Genomic DNA, 23996 nt, shown 5'->3' with positions numbered 1-23996 from the left:
ATACTGGTTCGAGAGAGATATAAACACACAACTAACAACCTAATTTTGCCCTTTGTCTCTTTTATCCTCATTCATCATTGTGTTTACCATAAACATGAAAGTTATTACCTGTCTTCCAGCTGTATGCCAATTAACAATCAAATCAAGCTCATTTTGGAGAACAGGTAACACCTGAAAGAATTTCGCTTTGCTCTGCACAGTACCCTTCCCACCCTTCCTCTGCATCTTCCTTGTGCATCCACAGCTTTTCCAATGCCAGTCTATGTTTAGGTCACAGGAAACATCCTGACCAGGCTCACCTGTGTGAATAACTGCAGGAAGGAAAAAATCAACACAACCCTTCTGGAGTCTGACCAGAACCAGGACTTTACCTCTTCCCCATTTTAGAATAAAAGAAGCCTTCTTCTCCGTTGGCTGGCTTTCCAAATAAAGTCTCTATTCCTTGCTCCAACAACTTGTCTCTCCATTTACTGGCCTACGGCAGCAAACAATACTAGCTTGGACTAGGTAATGAATTTTGCTACATTCTTGCTATTTAAAAAAACATTTTCAAGTACTGATAAAATACACTTTCTCTTCTAATTTCACATCAGCTTTGCATTTCAGATGCACTGGCCATGTTCACCAGGCCCTATATAATTGGGGTGCAAATGATGACAACATAAAATTAAACTTTTTGCTATTTTTTAGTTTTCAACCAGTGATGACTAGTGACTGCTCAAGTGAGCATGTCATAGCTAACATTTTTGGCTTTTGCTGTGTGCTAAACACTACATTAAAGATTTTATATGAACCCTCTCATTTAATACAATTAACAACCCCATGAGATTTAAGTAGTATTATGAACAGTTTACTAGTAAGGAAACTAAGGGTTAGAGTGGTTAAATCTCTTGCCCAAGATTACACAATTAATATGTGGTGGCATAAGGATCTGAACCCATGTTTCTGACTTGAAAGTACATTTAACCATAACACTATACTGAAGATAAAACTTTAATGGGATACAAATGTCATCTTCCTCATAAGTTCTTAAGCATCCAAATTTTAATAACACTAATTATAATCAGAATAAAATCCAATCTGTAATTTCTCTGGTAACAGAATTTTCTTTTCACAGCTTCAATTATACAAACAGAGAAGGGTTTATCCTGGCATGTCCATGGGTGCTTTTATAATGTGATAATCCTTAAATGTTAAAAATGTTCACACTGCTTAATAGGTTGTTCGGTCAAACCTAAGTTAAGGAAAGTAAAAGTGAAAAAAATATCACAAAGACAATCTCCTTGCAGCATATCACTATTGGGTATGACAGCCCAGAACTTCTCACCAATTACGTTATTTTCAGATTAAACAGATTATTTTATCCAACAGTCTATGTTAGTTAATCTACTTTAAACATTTAGCCACCATGAGTAACAAACTACCATGTTTAGAAAAGAATGGCCAGTGAACAGGTTACCAAATACCAGCGTTAGAGAAAACAGGATCTTCCACGTAGCCTTATAAGATTTGAAAACCTAAAATTAGAGCCATTAGCTGACTCACCACAGCTTGTTCAAACAGTTCTCTCAGCTTCTGTTCCGATTCTCCAGATACTCCAGATACAATTTCTGTAGCAGCCACATTCAATAATGGAAGGTCAAGTTCCTATGCACAAATATATAAAAGAATGACCAAATTGTCAAATTTTCACTTCCCTACTTTTTCCTCACTCAGTCCCTCTCTCAAAATTACATTTTTTAAATGACCAATTTTCTGAGGAACCTCATCGTGTGTTGGTCCAATAAAAAACATTACCTAAAAGTCTAAAATTTAATCCAAACACTTTGACTGGATACCTTCTACTGGTTTTTACTCTGTAGATATCACTATAAAACTGTTATTATCTCTTCTGAATAAAGGGTCTTGAATCTTAAGAAATATGTTTGCCCCCACTTAGAGCTGAGCCAAAACAACTTCATCTGTTATTTATCTGCTAGAAAGGAAATAGCAGGGGGGTGTGACACAGTGGTCTCCCACACACCCCACCGGCGTTTCTCCCGCTCTGAACCCACAGAAATAGCCCGTTACTAGTCAGAGGAGGCAGGTTCTTAAAGTAAAGGAAGAGAAACTACCACTGTCCCACCAATACAAATGGCAGCAACCCTGCCTAAATCCTACTATTCTTCTGGCTATCTTGAAATTTCACTTCCTCAATGATATTCTCTTTGACCCTAACTCTTAACTTGGCTTAAGACAACATACCAACAACATACCACATAGCATTCTGCACTTGTCTCCCACTCACTCACTGTAATTGTAATCATGAGCAACATTTATTTGTGTGAATGACTGTTTAATGTCTGTCTCTCATATTTGACTGAAAAACTCCTTAAAGATAAAAACCGAGTTTGTTTTACTTATCACTGTATTTCAATGTCTGGCATGCAGCAGTCACACAAAAGATTTATTCAACAAATGAATAAATGAGGCAAATCAATCAAGTTCTCCTATAAAAATAATTTGCTTTCATAGAGCACTATCTGTTAATGATTCGCATAGTATGCTATTCTTCAAACTGAAGTTACCTGGACATTTTGCATTTTACCATCCAACACAGTTTCCAAGAAATCTGATGGGAATAAAATTAAGATTGCTTTTTATTTTGCCAAGTGAGTCCCTATTATCACCATTTTAGAAAAGATATTTTAACACTAAAAAGGATAAAAACATGACTCTGAATGGAAATTCTGAATATTTAGTTCTATGGAAAATACAATCTTCAGTTTTCTTATTTTACTGCTCTTGAGAACCACTGGCTTAAAGAGAAAGAGAAGTGACTAAAATGTAAACTATGTGTTAAAAAAAGAGTTGTTTACAGCTGTATTATTTTGCTTCCCACCCAACCTCGCCATATAAATAATTGGATACATTAAAAGAAAACAGCATCTCACAAATAGCAGCATGAAAAGAGGTAAAAAAATGAAGAAAGGATCAGTCCTCCTGAGAATATGCCAAGTCTGGTTCAAGGTGACCAAAGACAAAAAATAAAAACGAGGGCCTCCCTGGTGGCGCAGTGGTTAAGAGTCCGCCTGCCGATGCAGGGGATACGGGTTCATGCCCCGGTCTGGGAGGATCCCATATGCCGCGGAGCGGCTGGGCCCGTGAGCCATGGCCGCTGGGCCTGCGCATCCGGAGCCTGTGCTCCGCAACGGGAGAGGCCACAACAGTGAGAGCCCCGCATACCTCAAAAAGAAAAATAAATAAATAAATAAATAAAATAAAAACGAGTAACAACAAAAATAACAAAAGCAAACAAGTGTCAGCAAACCTCACCCCAGCAATTGCATGTGCAAGCAACGTCTTCCCACAGCCGGGTGGTCCATGAAGAAGAACTCCACGTGGGGGTATGACGCCCAGGTGGTGGTACACCTCTGGGTGACGCATGTGTATGAGCATCTTGCAGACCTCCTGTTAGGGAATAAATAGGAACGATGTCCTTCATAGCCCCAAAGAGAAAGAATCAATGTGGAATGAAAGGACCTATTCTTTGGAGCAGCAAAGTACAGTAGACAGAGAACAGGCATTAGGCTTACACCTGAGATTGAATCCCAGCTCTAGTACCTGTCCTGTGACTTTAGCAATACCCTCTCTGAGCTTCCATTTCCTAAGCTGTAATAATATCTACCTTGCAAATACAATGAATAGTAACTAGATTGTAACTGAAACAAACACCAAAAAATAGTAACTTTTACAACTGTTAAAGTAATACTCCTTATAAAGCATGTATCTTATGTACGCTATAATTAAAATGGTGAAAAAGTTGAAGACATGTTTCTTTTATCCCTCAGTACCCTGAAGGGTACAGCCAGGCTTGCCCTTCTCATCTTCCTGGCTTCCTTTTCTATACTCAGTTTCTATTAGATAAAGAGAAAGGCTTTGTTTGAATAACTGATTGGCCATAGCCATCTAAGGTAGAAATTCTGAATTTGAACTAACTTTTAATGTCGTATCATTGCCTCCAACATCTTCAAACTTCACCTTGGAGATCTGCAATTCTAGCCCCCTGGCTTTAGCTGGTAAACAAAAAAGGAGGTGAAAGGATTAGTGATTCAGTAGCAAATCAGAACTACATTGAATAATCTTTAAGTAACCGATTCTAGTAAATGTCTCTGCACACAGAAGGTCCCCCATGCAAAACAGCTTGGAATCGTGATGCCTCTCTCAGAGCAAACACAGCTGCCGCCACCCACAAGACTGGCGTCTCACCTTTCTTTTGCAGGACAGCCTCTATTTCTCCATCTACTTCCTGAAGATCTTCTTTCTTCCTTTTGCCTCTTTTGCTGTTTAGCCTGCCTCTTCTTTTTTTATTACTCTCCAGAAGAGAAGAATCTTTTGAATTCTGGGGGTGGGGTGGGGGGGGAGAAGGAAATTTAAATGTGCCATGCTTGGAATTATAATGCCAATATTTTTTTTAATAGATGGGCATTATTTTAAAAAATCATTCCTGCCCTAGCACTTTCACCTGTTAGCTATTCCCAACCTATCTGCTTAAGGCTGATCTCTGCTGGGGATGTCCTTTTCCATGGCCTTAATGCTCAGTTTATATCCTAACATTTGAAAACCTCCTTTGCAGATTCTTCTAATTAGAATTAATCTCTTCTTCACACTCAGAACACTAAATTTTCAACCATAGTACAGCCTACCACAGTCTGCCCTGTATTTGAGTGACTCACCTGTCTATGTCTCCGTCACTGAATTGTGTGCTTCTGGAGTTGGAGTTAAGACACTAACATTCATCTTTTATTTCTCACTGAGCCTTTTACACAGTTGGTGTTCATTTGATGTCTGATCAATCACTAAATTAAATATGATGACAGAGCTGCTCTGACAGCCATAAAACAGTATAATTCAACATAAGGGTCAAACTTTTCCCTTGACCTTGCCAATGATAATAATGTTCTTTAGAGACAAATGATTAAAGTAATTAGATTTGGAAAAGGCCCACTAATAATTCAAAAGGGCAGGGGAGAGGTTTTGCCAAATCAAAGGGCTTGGTGCTTGAAAACCGCTTAGAGCAGCATCATCCAACAGAAATATAATACCATCCACATATGTAATTTTAAATATTCTAGTAGCCACATTTAAAAAAGGAAAAAAGAAACAAGGGAAAATAATTTTGGGGGGAAATTAATAATCTATTTTATTTAACCAAATATATTCAAAACATTATTTCAACATATAGTCAGTATAAAAATTATTGAGATGTTTTACATTGTTTTTGTAGTAAGTTGTCAAAGTCTAATGGATACTTCATGCTTACTGCACAGCTCAAGTCAGACACTAAATTTTCATGGTAAATACTTTGTATTTAGATTTGTATTTAGATTTTATAAAATTTACAGCTGAAAAAGTAGAAGTTATTCTAAGTATACTTAGAAGTTTTCTAATAACTGAACAATTAGTTTTTAAATTTAAATTAAAAACTCAGTTCCGCATTTGCACTAACCGCATTTCAAAGGCTCAACAGCCACATGTAGCTAACATCTCCCACACTGGACAGCAAGCCCCAGAGCACAGACAGCCACTCTACTGGGAGACAGATTACCTTAAACCCCCTCTCTGCCATGCATTAAAAGAATCAGGTAGGAATGATGTCCAGGTGACTTCCCTGGTGGTCCAGTGGGTAAGACTCCACGCTCCCAGTGCAGGGAGCCCAGGTTCAATCCCTGGTTGGGGAACTAGATCCCACACACATGCCACAACTAAGAGTCTGCATGCCGCAACTAAGAAGTCCACATGCCACAACTAAAGATCCCACATACTGTAACTAAGACCCAGTGCAGCCAAAATAAATAAATTAAAAAAAAAAAAAAAGAATGTGGGCTTCCCTGGTGGGGCAGTGGTTGAGAGTCCGCCTGCCGATGCAGGGGACACGGGTTCGTGCCCCAGTCCGGGAAGATCCCACATGCCGCGGAGTGGCTGGGCCCGTGAGCCATGGCCGCTGAGCCTGCGCGTCCGGAGCCTGTGCTCCGCAACGGGAGAGGCCACAACAATGAGGCCCGCATACCACCAAAAAAAAAAAAAAAAAAAGAATGATGTCCAATTGTGCTCGCTTTGTGATAATCCATCAAGCTTTACTTTTCTTTATATATGGTATATTTCAATTTAAAAAGATTTTTAAAAAGTGTCTACTTATTTTGTCCATTTTCATAGTGTATCCATTTATGTCAGATCCCTCAAGGGATTAGTAAGTAATTTTTTAAGTACTTAAAAAAAAAAAAGAAATAAAGCAGGGTTAGGAATCAGAGTATCCAATGATGTGCTAGTTTACATGTCAGGGAATGCCCTTCTGTGAAGATTACATGTGAAAAGAGATGTGAAGAAATGATGGAGTGAGCCACAGGAATCTCAGGAAAGATGTTCTAAACAGAAAGTACAAGTATGAATGCCCCAAGTGAGAGGAGGTTTGGTATATTCTTTTTTTATATATTCATTTATTTATTTATTTATGGCTGCGTTGGATCTTTGTCGCCGTGCGCGGGCTTTCTCTAGCTGTGGCAAGTGGGAGCTACTCTTTGTTGCGGGCTTCTCATTGTGGTGGCTTCTCTTGTTGCAGAGCACGGGTTCTAGGCACACGGGCTACAGTAGTTGTGGCTTGTGGGCTCTAGAGCACAAGCTCAGTAGTTGTGGCACACGGGCTTAGCTGCTCCGTGGCATGTGGGATCTTCCCGGAGCGGGGCTCGAACCCATGCCCCCTGCATTGGCAGGCAGATTCTTAACCACTGCACCACCAGGGAAGTCCCCTGGTTGGTATATTCTAGAAACAGCCCAGCTGTGGCTGAAGCAACGCTGGGAGGTGGGGGAGGAGGGCAGCAGGGCCGCCAAATCATACAGGGCTTTCCTGGCAACTGCAAGATCTCTGACTGCAGAATGAATGAAGCCACTGGAGAGTTTTTAATAAAAGAATGACAATGATCGGACTTAACTTGTAAAAACGTTATCTCTGTGTGAAGAATAAACTAGGGGAACAAGAATGGAAGCAGACTCCAGTTGGAAGGTTATTTCAATAGTTAGGGAAAGAAAGAGTAGAGGCTTGGACTAGGATGAAAATGATGACGGTAGTAGGAAGTGATCAAATTCTACACGTATCTCAAAGTTCCTAAGTCTTTTACAAAACACAAGAATCTGCCTGATATTACGTTCAATGAAAAGGGTGTAATGTACTCCAACTACGTGGGGCTAAAATTCCACTATAAAAATACCTCTATCTGAGAGATCGGCTTCTTATCATTACTTTTCTCATCGGATAGGTCTGAGAAAAAACTGTCTTTCTTCCCACCCGGGGTTTTGTCAATAAACCATCCTCCTTCAGAACCTCTGGCAGGGGTCTTCAAAGGAATGGAGCCTGTTTTGGAAGTTATCCGTGGTGTTGAAATGGTGGTTTCTCTTTGCTCCATCTCAGGAGTACTTGAAACAGAATCAGGATTTCCTTTCCGATATAAGGAGAGCAGGGAACTGTTCATTTGATTTGCTAACTGTAGAAACATGATTTTAGCATAAATTACTCAATAGATACTCAGGAAAGTTTGATTACCTATATTAAGAAGCTTTCTACATTTTCCTCTCAACACCTCTTCTCAAAACAACTACAGTCAGAAAATACAGCTGTTTACAATAGGATAATTCACAAACATTTACTAGTCAAAAAGATGTACCCCCCTCCACTCCAAGTTAATATACAAATTCATAATTAGCAGTTAAATAAAACCAAATAAGAATGGTTGTTTTTAAAAAAATATAATAGAAGTATGAAAATGAGTTGGATCAAATATCAATTCAAAACTGGATCAAATATAACAGTATCATCATGACTTAGTTAATAAATTCAAAAGCTGAATTATCAATGGGAAAAAAAGAAAATTATAAATAATTTCACATATTATTCCCATAGTTCCCTTTAATCCAAGCCTATTTATTGGCAATGCCAGCCCTTTGGCAGAAAAGGTATTCTTTTCTCCATTTTTACTATTAATTGCCCTTTCTTTTCTTGTCTGCCCATATTTCTGGCCATTCTCTTCCTTTCTTTCCACTATATAATAGGCTATACACACAAATACTGGAAGGATGGCCAATCCAAGGGTTCATCAAGGCTGTATATTCAATTATTTACTGATGAAGATGTTCAAAGTCTCTTATTCTATTCCTTATTGATCTTTTCTAAGAAGGATTCATAATGATTTTTTTTTTTTTTTTTTTTTGCTGTACGCGGGCCTCTCACTGCTGTGGCCTCTCCCGTTGCGGAGCACAGGCTCCGGACACACAGGCTCCACGGCCATGGCTCGCGGGCCCAGCCGCTCCGCGGCATGTGGGATCCTCCGGGATCGGGGCACGAACCCGTGTCCCCTGCATCGGCAGGCGGACTCTCAACCACTGCGCCACCAGGGAAGCCCCATAATGATTTTTTAAAAATCAAAGTTGGTCCATTAAATATCTGACTTACCTGTGGATCTGGATAATCTTCCATATTTGAACCATCATCAGAATAGCTTTCAGTATACCTCAGTAAAAAGAAGAAAAGAAACATTGTAAAGGCTTTTCTCCCACATACCAAAAAAATTACTTCCCAAAACAAGAAAATATACTGAGGCAAAATACTATGGTAGTGAGAGTCCAGGCTTTGGAATTAGAGAAATTTGGATTCAAAATCCACCTTTACTAGCTTCTAGCTTCTAGAAGTTACTAGCTTCTACTTAACCTCTCTGAGCCTCAGCTTCCTTATCTATAAAATGGAGATAATAAATAATGTCTATCTCACTGGCTTAACAGAGGATTAAATGAAAGCTTGCAAAGTCCTTAGCACATAGTAAATGCTTAATAAATTGTGGTTATCTTTATTCTAGCAAAGTGACACACAAATTCCCATCAGATCCAAGGGTCTCATTTAGGAATGTGAGATGCCAGTAGAAGAAATATTCCAGCAAGCCATGATAAAGCAGTTTGAGTAACAAATTCAACAGGACCAAGCCATGTAACCAAATGCAACTTCTCCAAGTCCATTCATGAGAAATGAATGTACAAAGAGTTTTTCATATGATACGGCCAAAAACAACTATAAATCCTAGTAACTACAAACTGAAGTTGCAATCTCAGTTCATTATAATTGACAGCTGAAATCTAATAGCTTCAAGTAACTACAGGACTCTGTTACTAGTTAATATAGTTTCTTTAGGAAATAAACAAGAAATGGACCTTTCCTAAGTAAAAAGATTTATATAAATTCTACGCCCACCTTTATAATTAAGACATGAATTCTTTTGTTATTCATTAAATTCAATTAGTATAATCTGGGGCATTTCTAATCAAGTTAAAAAAGGTGGATTGGGCTTCCCTGGTGGTGCAGTGGTTGGGAGTCCGCCTGCCGATGCAGGGGACGCGGGTTCGTGCCCCGGTCTGGGAAGGTCCCACGTGCCGTGGAGCGGCTGGGCCCGGGAGCCATGGCCGCTGAGCCTGCGCGTTCGGAGCCTGTGCTCCGCAGCGGGAGAGGCCACAACAGTGAGGGGACCGTGTACCGCAAAAAAAAAAAAAAAAAAAAAAAAAAAAAAAAAAAAAAAAAAGGTGGATTATTCAAATACTTGGAAAAAAATGTTTTGCTCTACAATTCATGCCCTACAAACAAAATTAATTATAAGTTAAAATTAATTATAAAGAGTTAAATGAAATACCATAAAGACACAAGAAAAATGTATAGGTCATTATTCTATACACTCTTGTGATAGAGGTCTTTCTAAGTTCATCAGCATAAACCACAAAGAAATACATAGAAAGACTTGACTAGGTAAAGATGAAAAACTCCTCTAATTAAAAGATGCCATAAACAAAAATAAAAGGCAAATGGCAAACTGTGACAAGCATTTGTAATACATATAAAAAGAGGTGCTATTTTATACAAAGAGCTCTGACAACTAATAAGGAAAATTCAAATAGCTCCCAAATGAGAGATAAAACCCATAAACAAGAAATTCACAAAGGAAACATGAAACAATCAAAAAACTTAACCTCACTAGTTTTCAAAAAATTACAAATAAAAATAATACAATCAATTTTTTTGCCTATAAAACTGGCAAAAATCGGGACTTCCCTGGTGGTGCAGTGGATAAGACTGTGCTCCCAATGCAGGGGGCCCAGGTTTGATCCCTGGTCTGGGAAGATCCCACATGCCGTGGAGCAACTAAGCCCCTGCGCCACAACTACTGAGCCCGCATGCCACAACTACTGAAGCCCAGGTGCCTAGAGCCCATGCTCCGCAATAAGAGAAGCCACCACAATGAGAAGCACGTGCACCACGACGAAGAGTAGGCCCTGCCTGCCGCAACTAGGGAAAGCCCACGCAAAGCAACGAAGACCCAATGCAGCCAAAAAAAAATAATAATAAATAAATAAATTTATTTTAAAAAATTTAAATATATAAAAAGAATACTATATTAGAACCAAGTAGGGTTTATCCCAAGAATGCAAGACTGGCTTAACACTCAAAAATCAATGTAATTCACCAAATTAATAAGGGGAGAAAGCCAACAATAAAATCTTTCAATACCTGCATAAAAAGCATTAGACAAATGTTATACCCATTCATGATAAAAACTCTGAGCAAACTAGGAATATTAGGAAATTTTCTCAATCTGATAAAGGGCACCTATTTAAAAAACCTACAGCTAACATCATACTTACAGACTCTCTAAGGTTAAAAACTGACCATACCAAATGTTGGTAATATGTGGAACTAGTGGAACTCTCACATACTGCTGATATAAAGGTAAAATGGCACAAACACTTTGGAAACAGTCTGGCAGTTTCTTATAAAGTTAAATATGCAGTTACCAGGTGACTCAGCTATTCCACTCTCAGGTATTTACCAAGGGAAATGAAAACACTTTCCACACAAATTCCTGGACATAAGTTATCACGGCAGCTTTATTTGTAATAACCAAAAAGTGGAAACAACCCAACTGTCCAACAGCAGGTAGATGGGTAAAAAAATAGTGGCATATACATACATACAGAGCAATAAAAAGCAATGAAATGTTGATACACACAACACTGATAAACCTCAAAATCATTATCCTGAAAGAATCCAAATTTTTTAAGTACATACTCTATGATTCCATTTATATAAAATTCTAGAAAATGTAAACATAGAGTGACAGAAAGCAAATCAACGGCTGCCTCGGAACAGGGATGCAAGGAGAAACAAACTGCAAGTGGGCAAAAAAACCCTGAGGTTGGATATGTTCAGTAACTTGCTTATTGATGGTTTAATGAGTACATACATATGTCAAAACCCTACAAATTGTACACTTGAAAAATGTACAGCTTAGGACTTCCCTGGTGGCGCAGTGGTTAAGAATCTGCCTGCCAATGCAGGGGACATGGGCTCGAGGCCTGGTCCGGGAAGATCCCACATGCCTCGGAGCAACTAAGCCCGTGTGCCACAACTACTGAGCCTGTGCTCTAGAGCCCACGAGCCACAACTACTGAAGCCCACACGCCTAGAGCCTGTGCTCTGCAACAAGAGAAGCCACCGCAAAGAGAAGCCCGCGCACCGCAACGAAGAGTAGCCCTGCTCGCCTCAACTAGAGAAAGCCCGTGCACAGCAACCAAGACCCAGCGCAGCCAAAAATAAATAAATTTTAAAAAAAAAAGAGTAAAGGAACTTAAAAAAAAGTACAGCTTACTGTATGTCAATTTTACTGCAATAAAGTCATAAAAAACTCAACATTACTTCTTTTTTTTTTTTTTTTTTTTTTTTTTTTTTTTTTTTTGCGGTATGCGGGCCTCTCACTGTTGTGGCCTCCCCCGTTGCGGAGCACAGGCTCCGGACGCGCAGGCTCCGGACGCGCAGGCTCAGCGGCCATGGCCCACGGGCCCAGCCGCTCCGCGGCATATGGGATCCTCCCAGACCGGGGCACGAACCCGTATCCCCTGCATCGGCAGGCGGACTCTCAACCACTTGCGCCACCAGGGAGGCCCTCAACATTACTTCTTAAACACAAAATTAATTGGCACCTTTTTATGTATGTGGCATTGTATTAGGGCAGAGAAAAAGAGAGCTAATGAGACAGTTCTATTAGTAACGCAAACACGTAAACAAATACTCTCAACATATGACAGAGGCACTACACTAAATATCTGTAACTAGGAGTTAAGGAAACGCTGAGAAAGGAGGAGTCCAAAAAGGCGTGAAAAGGCAATAACATAGCCTTTTGAAAGCTGACTCTTGCAGACACTAACACACCATTGTAAAGCAATTACACTCCAATAAAGATGTTATAACCCCCCCCAAAAAAGAAAGCTAACTCTTGAAGGCTGAATGAAAGTTCATAAAGGGGTAATGAACACTCCAGCTACAGAAAACCACCCACACACAGGCACAAAGAAAGAAGCTGACCTCTCTGGGGAACAGTGAGCATTCAGTAGTCTGAGGAAAAAGTCTGGACAGGTAAGTATTATGCCGGGCCTCACTGGCAATGAAGAGCCACTGAAGTTTTACAAGTAGGAATGTAACGTGATCAGGTTCATGTTTTAGGAAAACACTCTCCGTTCTCTAATCCTTACTCATTATCCTCTTCACCGTGTCTTGCTCTTTTAGCCAGATGTTCATCTTCTAATTCTGGTAGATCCTTAAGTTCCTTCTCACTACTAATTATGCTAAATACTGAAACGAAAAGAAAAATGCCATGAGCTAAAACAATTCTATGACTTTATTAATAATGCCGCTCTAACACTAAAAGACTCACCTTTTTCTACCTGAATCCTAAAAGCATTTCTTTTTCTTCGACCATAGTCTATACTGAAAAACAGAACCAGAAGTTTAGTACAGTGGTCTCCACCAGTGTTTTCCCATTAAGCTCAATCTAAATTGAGAACATAAACTTGCATGAAAATATAATTATGTCACTGTATTCACACTGACCATAAACCTATTTTCAAACAACTTCTGAGTTTATAGTTTTACAATTGTAATTTTTCTTGATTAGAAATAGGGTTATAGCAGCAGCAACACTGCCAGCTTGTACTGAAGAAGACCGAGAAGGGATGAAATGAAGGAAGGCCATTGGACTTCTTGGATTCCACAGGGCAGGCCAAAAGAGGAATGCAGCTGAGAACACATTTATCCTTCAAACAAAGGAAAGAATGACTACAAAGGAGGCTCCGAAGGTGGCAGGGCTCTGCCACTGATACCATGCGCCCAGAGGACACAGGTCCAGGGAGAGGCACCGTCTCCCACGCGGTGCCCAGTGGCAGGGCAGTCATCCCCGTGAGCCCTCAGGACAGAGCAGAGTCAAAGAGGATTATTCTTAAAGTCTAGTGGAACTTCCCCTGCTGGGTTTCGGACTTCCTTGAGACCACGACCCCCTTCTTCTTCCCAACTTCCCTGCTCTGGAATGAGAATGTCTATCGTATGCCTGTCCCATCATCATATTTTGGGAACAGATAACTTGTTGTCTGACTTCACAAGTTCACAGCTGGAGAGGAATTTCGCCTCAGGAGGAATCATACGTCCAGTCACACTCACACCTGAGTTAGATGATATTCAGATGAGACTGTGGATTTAGAGTTGATGTTGGAATTGGTTAAGACTTCCAGGGCCGCTGGGATGGAGGGAGTATATTTGCAAACAATAAGGACATGAATTTGGGGGGCAAGAGGGCAGAGTGTTATGGGCTGAACTGTGTCCCTCCAAAATTTGTATGTTTTAAGTCCTAACCCCCAGTACCTCAGGATGTGACTGCATTTGGAGACATGGCCTTTTAAGAGGTAAATAAGGTAAAATGAAGTCATATGGGTGGGCCCTAATCCAACATGACTGGTGTCTTCTTAAGAATAAGAGATTAGGATACAGACACACACAGAGGAAAGACCATGTAAAGACACAGGGAGAAGACAGCCATCTGTAAGCCAGGGAGAGAGCTCAAAAGAAACCAACCCTGACAATGCCTAGATCATGGACTTGGAGCCTCCACAACATTAGGGAATAAAATTTCTGTTGTTCAAGCCACCTACTCTGTGATATTTTCTTATAGCAGCCTTAGCAAACTAATATACAGACTAAGGAAGTCAAGAAAATAGAAACAGTGAGATACACAAAGCAGAGACAATTAGAGAGGCGACACAGCAGAAGAAGTGGGATTAGAGGCACAAAAGGAGGATTTAATCTTAGTGGAAAGACTACTCGAGTGACACATTTTTAGATAGTCAGGAGACTGAGGGAGATCATGCCTAACGGTTTTAATTTTTTAATGAAGCAGGAAAAGCAGTATACTCCTGACCAGAGAGTCGGGTGCTAACACATAAGAAGCAGCCATTTTCCTTAGCAACAAGGACGGCTCCTTACATATCACAAGTGCTTGATAAATGTTTGTATAGATAAATTGAATTCTAAACGTATGGACTGGTGAACTACTGCCAGCGGCTATTAATATCGGTTGGAAATTTAGGCAGGATGTAAACTTTAAAAATGGTAGGAAAGAAAAGCAAGAATCTGGAGACTACATTTCTTTACCTGTACATTCTTTGTAAATCGGATGCTAAGACTCCAGTGTCCACATATTTGCCACATCTGTTACTGGTGAGGTACTAAAACAGAAAACATGATAAATACAAGACGATAGTTCAAACTCAGTGATTTTAATCGACAAGTAAGCGACTGAGCTACTCAAACATGTCATATGTTAATGTAAACTCTCCATTAATAAAGTATACTGGAAATATAAATAAAAATCACCAAATAATTATCAAATCTGAATCAAAGAATTTAATTAACATTATTAATCACTATGACAACACAACAACAATAACCAGGATAGCTATAAGGCAGTAAGTAGGTGAGGGCTTCTTATACCCTAGGTTCCCAAATATACCAGAACAAAGCACTCAACTTGGGAGAGCACCGAGGGATATTTTAAATTTGAGGGAACACAGTAATATTCGGTATCTGTCTAACAATGCAGGAACTACAGTTGCCCCTTGAACAGCACGGGTTTGAATTGCACCAGTCCACTTACAGCAGATTTTTTTCAATAAATACGTATTACAGTACTGGGTGACCCAGGGCAGGTTGAATATGCCAACGCAGAACCACACATGGAGGGCCAACTGTACACTTATACACAGATTTTCAACTGAGTGCGGGGGGGGGGTGTGTGGTCAGCAGCACACCCCCGGATTGTTCCAGGGTCCACTGTACCAGCCTGAGACAATTCACAGCTACAATATTAAATCACCTTTTGATGATGTCATATCTTTGTAAAACTGGCTTTTTAAGAATTTGCTGTAATAAAAATCAAAGTGGCTATGCTCCGCAACAAGAGAAGCCACTGCAATGAGAAGCCCACGCACCGCAACGAAGAGTAGCCCCCGCTCGCCGCCAACTAGAGAAAGCAATGAAGACCCAACGCGGCCAAAAGTAAATAAGTAAATTAATTAATTTAAAAAAAGAAAAGAAAAAATCAAGGTAGAACACGAAATGAGGAGCAGTGTCAATCTGATCGGAAGGTATGAGAAGCTGTGCTGCGCCCAATGGACTCACAAATCCCACTAGTAAATAACTGTGGTTATTTTAAGAATGAAATACAAATGCATGAACTTTCCTTGCACTTTTTGTATTATTTGTTCAAAAAGCTAATAAGTTATTTGGACTAAATAGTTATTAAGTTGCTTGAACCTAACTACTTAATAAACAAACCCATTAGGTATTACTTTGGGCCTAGGAGCATCGTGAAAAAAATTACTAAGAAACTAAGGGCCTGGTAAACCTGTTCTAGGGGCCTTTTACACATTATCTCTTTTAGTACTCACAATGCTATAAGGTAGATGTCAATCTCCCCCCATTTCATAGGAGGCTTTAAAAGGTTAGTTATTTGCTCACCAGCACGTAAGTTACACGGCCAGATTTCAAACCTGGAATGTCTAACCATCAACTCCCAAGTTTCACTACTTGTTAGTTATCCAGTCTAGGTTCCCCATTTCATACAGCAATTTCTCCTCAAGGATCCCTAACACGTAAGAACAGTCTCTGCATAAATGCCTCCGATGACAAGAGACTAGGTATCCAAAGCTGGACCGTTCTTGTTAATCTTCCCCTTCTCTGAACTCCTATAACATGCTGTCATTTACCACAGTTAATCCTGAATTATACATATACATGTGTATCTCATACCCACTGCAAATCAAAACGCAACAGAACTAAAACCACTTTAATCTGCTAAGTCTTAGGGTAATTTGTTATACAGCAATAGATAACTAATATGCTAGTTAAAAGGAGGCAAGTGTACTACTGTGGGAAGATGTCTAAAACATACTGCTAAGTGAAACCAGCAAGCAGCAGAATACATGCAATGAGCCCATGTGTGTGATTAAAAAAAAATTAATACATCTGTAAGTGCATATATGCATACAAAATTTTAAGAAAGGTACAACAGAAATTCTCCCTGATTACCTGTGGAGAAATGGAGTGGAGATGAAAGGAATTCTTTCTTTTCATTTTATACCCTCCAGTTCCTTTTATTTTAAACCATAAGAACCTATTACTTTTATTTTTTTGTGGTATGTGGGCCTCTCACTGTTGTGGCCTCTCCCGTTGCGGAGCACAGGCTCCGGACGCGCAGGCTCAGCGGCCATGGCTCACGGGCCCAGCCGCTCCGCGGCACGTGGGATCTTCCCGGACCGGGGCACGAACCCGTGTCCCCTGCATCGGCAGGTGGACTCTCAACCACTGCGCCACCAGGGAAGCCCAGAACCTATTACTTTTATAATGAACCAAAGTAAAAGCAAGAGAGGAAAACTGCTAATGTCAAATGCTAAAGAGCAGTCAAGTGTGGCAATGACTGAGAAGAGGCCACTGGATTTAGCCATTAGGAGTCACTGCTCAGAGACCTGAATAAAGTGAAGGAGCAAGTTGTGCAAACATCCAGAGGAAGAGTAATTGAGACTGAGTGAACTACAACAGCGAAAGTCCTGTGCTTGGCATGTCTGAGAAGGTCTATGTATATAAGACAATGTAATCAAGGGAGAGATCAAAAGGGACAAAAAGGTAGATGGGACCAAAGTATATAGGGCTATTTAGGATGGATTTTACTCCAAATGTCTGAAAGTCCACCGCAGGGTTTTGAGCAGGGCCCTGGCAAACTCCAATTTTCCCTCTAAAAGGATCTCCCTGGCTGCTCTGTGGGGAACGGACTTTAAGTAAAACCAGAATCAGAGAGATCAATTAGGAGGCTACTGCAATACTCTAATAGGGAGTGTGGTATGGACTAGGATGTTGGAGGAGATGGTAAAAAGTGGTTAGGTTTGAAGTATATTTTGAAGGTAAAGCCAAAGAGGGTGCTGATTAATTGGTTACAGGAAGCAAAAGTCAGAATGAGTCTTAAGGTTTTTGGCCTTAACAAATGGATGTTATTTACTGAAATAAAGAACACTAAGAAAGGACAGGTTTGGAGGAGAATATCAAGTTTAGTTTGGATACGTTAAGTTGAAATATCTATCAGACACTCAAGAGGAGATGTTGAGTAGGCAGCTAGATATATCAATCTGGAATTCAAGGTAAAATCTGCATTGGATTATAATATAAATTTAGAAGTCATGAATGTGTAAATAGTATTTAAAGGTACTAGACTGCATGAGATCACCTAGAAGTGGGGATGGATAAGAGAGAAGTACGAGGCTAACGAAAGAGAAGGTAAGAGCACAGGTGCTCAAAGGCGCTTCCAACAGATGGTAGGAAAAGACAGATCCAAAAAGGAGACTGTACAGTGGCCGGAAAAGTAAAAGAGACAGAAGGAGAGTATATAGCTCTTAAAGTATCTGTCTCTCCTTCTAACTAAGTTTGCGTGCTGACTATACCATTCCAAGACATTTACCACACAATGCATTCCACTGGTGATTATGAAAATGAAAAGAAGTAGGTAGAGTGCCCATTATAAAGTCAGATCCAGAGTACCTGTTTTTACTGTGTCCCAACCTGACCCCAAGTTTCCTGAGAATGGAAATTAACGTATTCTTTATGGCCCCCAAAGCGCTTCGCCCACACGGGCTTTCAAAGAACGTTTCCGTCCCTACTTCACAAGACAGGATGATTTAAACTCAAAGGCCATCTGCATTCTCCTTGCTGATCTGCACTGAGGTCAAGAAGATCCGGGCAGGGGCCCATCAAGCCGCAGCCTCCCACGGTCTCGGGCTGCTCCGTGAAACCCCGCGCCACAGTCAGAAGGGAAGGCCGGGAACCGCTCGCGAAGAAGCGGAGTTGTCAACAGCCCCACGCCCCCACCCAGACTAGAGCAGGCGGCAAGTCAGGTTCGAGCTGGGAGGCCCCCGAGAAGGGGCCTGCGGTGACCCTGGGCCCCGAACGCGGACCACTGTGAGTCCTGGCCGTTCGGGATACACACCTGGACGACGCGCTGCTTCAGCTTATTATCCACAAACCTCGCGGGCCGGGGCTTCATCGCTTCTGCTTCCGTCGCCGCAGCCTGGGCTTCACGTGAACCGAGGGCCTCCCCGAGGCTGCCCGCGGTGACTGCCGGGCCAGCTTCCCCCAGAAATGGTCCCCAAGCCGGCCTAGCCCGTGCCGTTCCCCTCAGGAGTTTTGTATGGCGAATGAGGAAAAAAAACTACCGAAAATACACGGAGAAGACTTGAAAGCAGCAGGGAGTTTCTAGGAGTCTTATTTTACAGGCTCGTCCGAGAGGCCCTGGATGACAAGGACCCGTTTGAACACGCTCAACTTTATTGTTCCCAACTGTGAGGTGAGGCGCATAGGCGGCCGCGGGGAGGTTTGTGCGGACGCCTGTTCCTCCGCATGTGTTTGTAGCCGGTTTCGGTTGTCAGATTCTAGGCGTTCCAGGCTCACCGTTTGCGAATGTAAAGTTAATCTTGACTTAGAATCTTAACAAAACAAAAACTAGATACTTGGGACGATTAGATCAGGATAAAAACACACCGCCACCCTGCTGCTTGCTTTCCCACCCAGTCACGCGCATTACTGAGACCCGACAAAGGGGCTTGGTGTCAAAAGAGAAGGAAAGATTAGCTTACCCAGATAACCAAACCATCTGTTACATTTGGAAATCACTTGCTATTATGGTATTTTCGACAGATAATTCACTGAGCACATCCAGTGGCAGACTCCATCTTGGCTTAGAAACAGCCCAGAATTTTATTAAACGTATGTGTTTGCCCGCAAGAAGTTCATCTTGCAGCGAAGGAGACACAAATAAAGGAACCATTATCAAAAAATATACTGGCTTTAGTTTGTTTGTTTGCTTGTTTTAATCGTGTTTTCAGTATTCTTATTTGAGGTCTTACTTGGCTTATGACAATATTAAGTGTGGCCTAAGTAGTGTGTTGAGGTGTGGAGAGGAGGTGGAATTAAGAGAAGATGGTGAGATGTTGACAGTGTGGATAAAGCATGTTGCCCGCCATTTTAGTAAACAAAGGATGTTGTGGCCATAAAGCCATCGGCCACTCTTGCTGCCCCGAGTGGTGCACCCTGAGAGGAATTCAGGATGGAGAAAAACAGGGTACTGACCCGAGATAGTTAAGGTGCATATCAAAGGTATAATTTCAATAAGGCCAGACTCTTGCATCTTCCCATAAATAAAAAAAGCACTAAAATCATTGACTTGAGATGTCTGTTTTTTGTGATTAGCAGTAATATTTTGATGTTCAACTAAAGGTTTTTGTTTTTGTTTTCAGCGAAGCTTCCTATGCATCCTGGCTCCTCCCTTACCTCTTTGGATCACACAGCTATCGCAGAGGCTGGTTCCCAGGGTTATAGTCCTCAGTAAGTCTGCCAAATAAAACACAATCCTCAACTTTTAGGGTATGCGTTTTTTCAGTCGACAACAGATAATCTTCTAGCCAGGGTACCACTGACTTACTTTCTGTTCAGAGTTTAGAGTATAACACTGTTCTTTTTAACGGTTGTTATCTGTACACTGGATGAAGTATAGATTCTCACTCTGATATTCAAAGCATTGGGCAACGTGGCTCCAACTTCATTTCCTACTTCTTCACTATATAGGTACTCTGCTTTTAGCTAAGCAGCATTGCCTGCATTTATTCAGCCAATGAATATTTATTGAAGACCTACTATGTCACAGGCACTGAGTACAGCTATGAAGAAACAGAAAAGATTTCTGCTTCTATGGGACTTCTAGTTCTATTGGAAGGTAATAATGATAAACAGATAAATAAATTATACACAGCACTTTGCTTTCACTGACATTTCCTCTTATCTACAATGTCCTTCCTGGCCAGCCTATGAGTTTCAGCATCCTAGCTAACCATTCCCTTACAGCCTTTCCTGATATTTCCTCTTATTAAAATCTCCACCCAGTGAAGCCTCCTTTCATTCATTCAACAAGTATTTACTGAATACCTACCAGTATAAGTCCCTGCCCTGCCCTTGAGTCTTCTGGGGAAAAGCAAAATAATTATAATTGTAACTTTTATAATATTTTAAATTAGATTAAGTATTTACGTGCTTGATTAAACTTTAGTGAAGATTCCTTACAGCAAATAGCACAAATATACTCATTGCCCAGTGACTTTTTTTTTTTTTTTTTTTTTTTTTTTTGTGGTACGGGGGCCTCTCACTGCTGTGGCCTCTCCCGTTGCGGAGCACAGGCTCCCGACGCGCAGGCTCAGTGGCCATGGCTCACGGGTCCAGCCGCTCCGCGGCATGTGGGGTCTTCCCGGACCGGGGCACGCACCCGTGTCCCCTGCATCGGCAGGCAGACTCTCAACCACTGCGCCACCAGGGAAGCCCCTCCAGTAACTTTTTAAGTGTAATTCTATTCTGTGCATACCAAATGTACCACATAGAATAAAACAGGCTAAAGGGCCCGGCAGCATTACAACATATACCAAGCAGCATAGTGTATTAGTCTGTAATTTGTTGGAGAGTACTATTCTACAGTTAGGGTCAGCTTCATGGGTGTGTGATCTGTGCAGCTGCAAAGGGCTTTGTGCTCAGAAGGGCTCCACCCTTGGTTTAATGCTCTGCAGTTGCTATCTTGAAATTCTTAATACTGTTTGAACAAGTGGCCCCTTATTTTAATTTTGCACTGGGCCCTGAAAATTATGTAACTCATTTGGACCTTAAGTACTCTAGAATGCAAACTTGTTAAGGGCAAGGAGTGTGTTTTTCACCTATTTACTGCATCAGGTGCAGTAGGCAATAACTGAAAGTAAGTTAATACTAGGCATCAATAACTGTATGCTAGAACATTTTCCATTGGAATTATTTCCAGTAATCATTGCCCTGAAGACAATTTTACCTTAATTCCAGTGTTTAGATTTTACAGTACCATACACCTAAACCAAAAACATTACCGAATAGTAACTTGAGTGCATATACATCTCAAGAACTTCCTGCAGTAATTGAATTGTCCTCCATTCTTTAATGGTGCAACCCCACCTAGTGGTAGTGGCACATTTCACCTTCTGTTCATCATACCTTTGCCCTCCCAAATTTTGTATCTCACTAGCAAACAGCCTCTTGTCTAATTGTGCTTCTTAATTAGGGTGATCTATGTCCTGATTTACTCAAGACGGTCCCGATTTTTGCCTCTTGATCAAGCACAATTATTAACAGTATTCCTTTTGTGGAAATAAATGAAAGTCACCCAAGTGAGAACAGGCAAAGACTATTCAGAGCTTACAATAATAGCAAGGGAGTTGGCCACCATCACTTGCATTTTGGCAGAGACTGAAAGGCAGGTAAAGGATTGGGAAAGCTTTATAGCTGAAAAAGGGAAGGTTTCAGATATGCCTTGATTGAAGACTGTTGGTATGGGGAAGCTGTAGGAGGGCTAACTAAATGCAGGGCATCCTATGTGACTAGTTAGGGGAGTATATTTGGCTTTCTCTGGTGAGTCCTAAGTTTGAAGCGGGGACGAAAATTAGAGAAGCTGTCAACCGAGTTCTGGACATTTGGGGCCAATGCTACAGGGTTTATTGTTTGGCTTCCTGGATTGTTTGCTAGAGATATTTTTCGGCCTTCCTACAAGTCCAACCTGTAGATAGCAGGCTGGCTTCCTGGTTTGGTACCTGCAGATAGTAGGTTGGTTTCCTGGACTGGTTGCTGCAGATTATAAGTCAGAGTATTGTTTTTTTGTTTTTGTTTTTGTTTTTTTTTACAGAGTCTGGCCGTTGTTCATTTGTATATTCAGTTTCTCATCTTTATCTCTAATAAGTGTTCCAGTTTGGACAATTAATTATATGGTCATCAATGTATAACAGGAACATGGAGAAAAATGGTGAGAGTGTGCATGACCAAGGTTCCTTACCAAGGTTCAAAAAGGAGGTTGCCTGCTTGCTGGGAGCTGGAGACTGAGTCTGTATCCATGTTTTCTGAGGTTAAGAAAAAAAATCTTTGATTTGATTTATTTTTTAAAGGCCAATAATTCTGATTTCTAATCAAGTTTGTTCTCCTTTGAGATGAATGCCTCATTCATGTCTCTAATCTTGAATAAAATAAAAATAATATCTGAGCTGGCATTTTATGCATTCGATCTGCAAATGTTTGTCTACTATATAGCAGTTACTATGCTAAAGTCAGAGGATACAGTGATGATCAAACAGATATGGTCTGGGAACTTATGTTCTAGTGAGAGGGTCAAGTGGTGGGCTGGCAAAACAATTAACATATAATTACAAAAATGACAAATAATGAGGATTTCATAGCCCTTGGAACTGTACCTTTTATATAGAAGGTTTTCAGTGAATGATTGCTAAGTAAATGAATGAAAATTGTGACATAAATAATCAGAGTACTGTGATAAAGAATAGCAAAAGCAGCCTACCTCAGTCTCAGTAGTTAGCAGAAGAATTTCTGAGAATGTGACATGTGAGAACCTTAAGGATAGCAGAACTGGTTGCTGAAAGAGAATTTCAGATAGAGAGAGTGTGCAAAGTCCCTAAAGCAGGAAAGAAGTTGACCTGTTCTAGGAAGAGAAAGAGAGAAAATATACTTCTTTCTTGTTTAAATCACCAGTATTTGAGGTTTCTGTCATTCACAACCAACATTAACTTGAGTGGATATGGGTAATTTGGAGGAATTTCAAAAGTTGAGTCTAAGATTGATGTGAAAGAACAAATGGTCAAGAAGAGCAAAAGATTCTTGAATAAGAATTCAATATCATTACTCTTTTAAAAAAAAACTCTATTGATGTATCTTTTATCTATAATAAAACGTGTCCATTTTAGTGTATGGTTCAATATTTTTTAAAATGAGGTAAAATTAACATAAAATTTACCATTTAAACCATATCACAGATAAAATTTAGTGGCTTTTAGTATATTTACAGTGTTGGGCCAGTATCATGAATACACAGTTCGAGAACATTTTCATCATCCCCAAAAGAAGCCCCATATACCTTAACCAATCACTCCCAGTTCCTCCCTTTCCCCAGCCCCTGGAAAACACTAAGCTGCTTTTTTTTTAATAAATTTGTTTATTTTATTTTATTATTTTGGCTGTGTTTGGTCTTCATTGCTGTGCGCGGGCTTTCTCTAGTTGTGGTGAGCGGGGGCTACTCTATGTTGCAGTGCACGGGCTTCTCATTGCAGTGGCTTCTCTTCTTGTGGAGCACGGGCTCTAGGTGCATGGGCTTCAGTAGTTGTGGCACGTGGGCTCAGTAGTTTTGGCGCACAGGCTCAGTAGTTGTGGCACACGGGCTTAGTTGCTCCGTGGCATGTGGGATCTTCCCGGACCAGGGCTCGAACCTGTGTCCCCTGCATTGGCAGGCGGATTCTTAACCACTACACCACCAGGGAAGCCCTAAGCTACTTTTTATCTCTATGGATTTGCCTATTATGGACATTTCATATGCATGGAATCATACAATATGTGGCTTTTTATGTGTGGCTTCTTTCACTCAGCAGAGTTTCTTTCCAAGGTTTATCCAGGTTGTAGCATGTACTGGTACTTCATCCCTTTTTTTTTTTCATTCCTTTTT

The 23996-nt window shown here is 40.7% G+C and overlaps 1 protein-coding gene across 2 annotated transcripts in view; it reads right to left on the bottom strand.

Annotated features, from left to right (window-relative positions):
• NVL (nuclear VCP like) overlaps positions 1–18500 on the bottom strand; it is an 82238-nt gene extending 63738 nt beyond the window's left edge. The window contains exons 1-10 of one of the 2 annotated variants that reach the window (XM_060091379.1): positions 18423–18500; positions 14543–14616; positions 12777–12829; positions 12595–12694; positions 8483–8540; positions 7245–7517; positions 4249–4381; positions 3979–4055; positions 3316–3450; positions 1546–1647 (exon numbers count right to left, since the gene is read on the bottom strand). In XM_060091379.1, coding sequence (XP_059947362.1) covers positions 1546–1647; positions 3316–3450; positions 3979–4055; positions 4249–4381; positions 7245–7517; positions 8483–8540; positions 12595–12694; positions 12777–12829; positions 14543–14616; positions 18423–18479 — 1062 coding nt within the window. In that variant the 5' untranslated portion in view covers positions 18480–18500. The remainder of the gene's footprint in view (positions 1–1545; positions 1648–3315; positions 3451–3978; positions 4056–4248; positions 4382–7244; positions 7518–8482; positions 8541–12594; positions 12695–12776; positions 12830–14542; positions 14617–18422) is intronic. The other variant, XM_060091380.1, reaches the window with a different exon arrangement.
• Positions 18501–23996: the final 5496 nt, after the last annotated feature.

The sequence above is a fragment of the Mesoplodon densirostris genome, chromosome 2 (assembly GCF_025265405.1).
Source record: "Mesoplodon densirostris isolate mMesDen1 chromosome 2, mMesDen1 primary haplotype, whole genome shotgun sequence".
In the NCBI taxonomy this organism is placed as follows: domain Eukaryota; kingdom Metazoa; phylum Chordata; class Mammalia; order Artiodactyla; family Ziphiidae; genus Mesoplodon; species Mesoplodon densirostris.
This window is presented reverse-complemented; position numbering and strand designations above follow the sequence as displayed.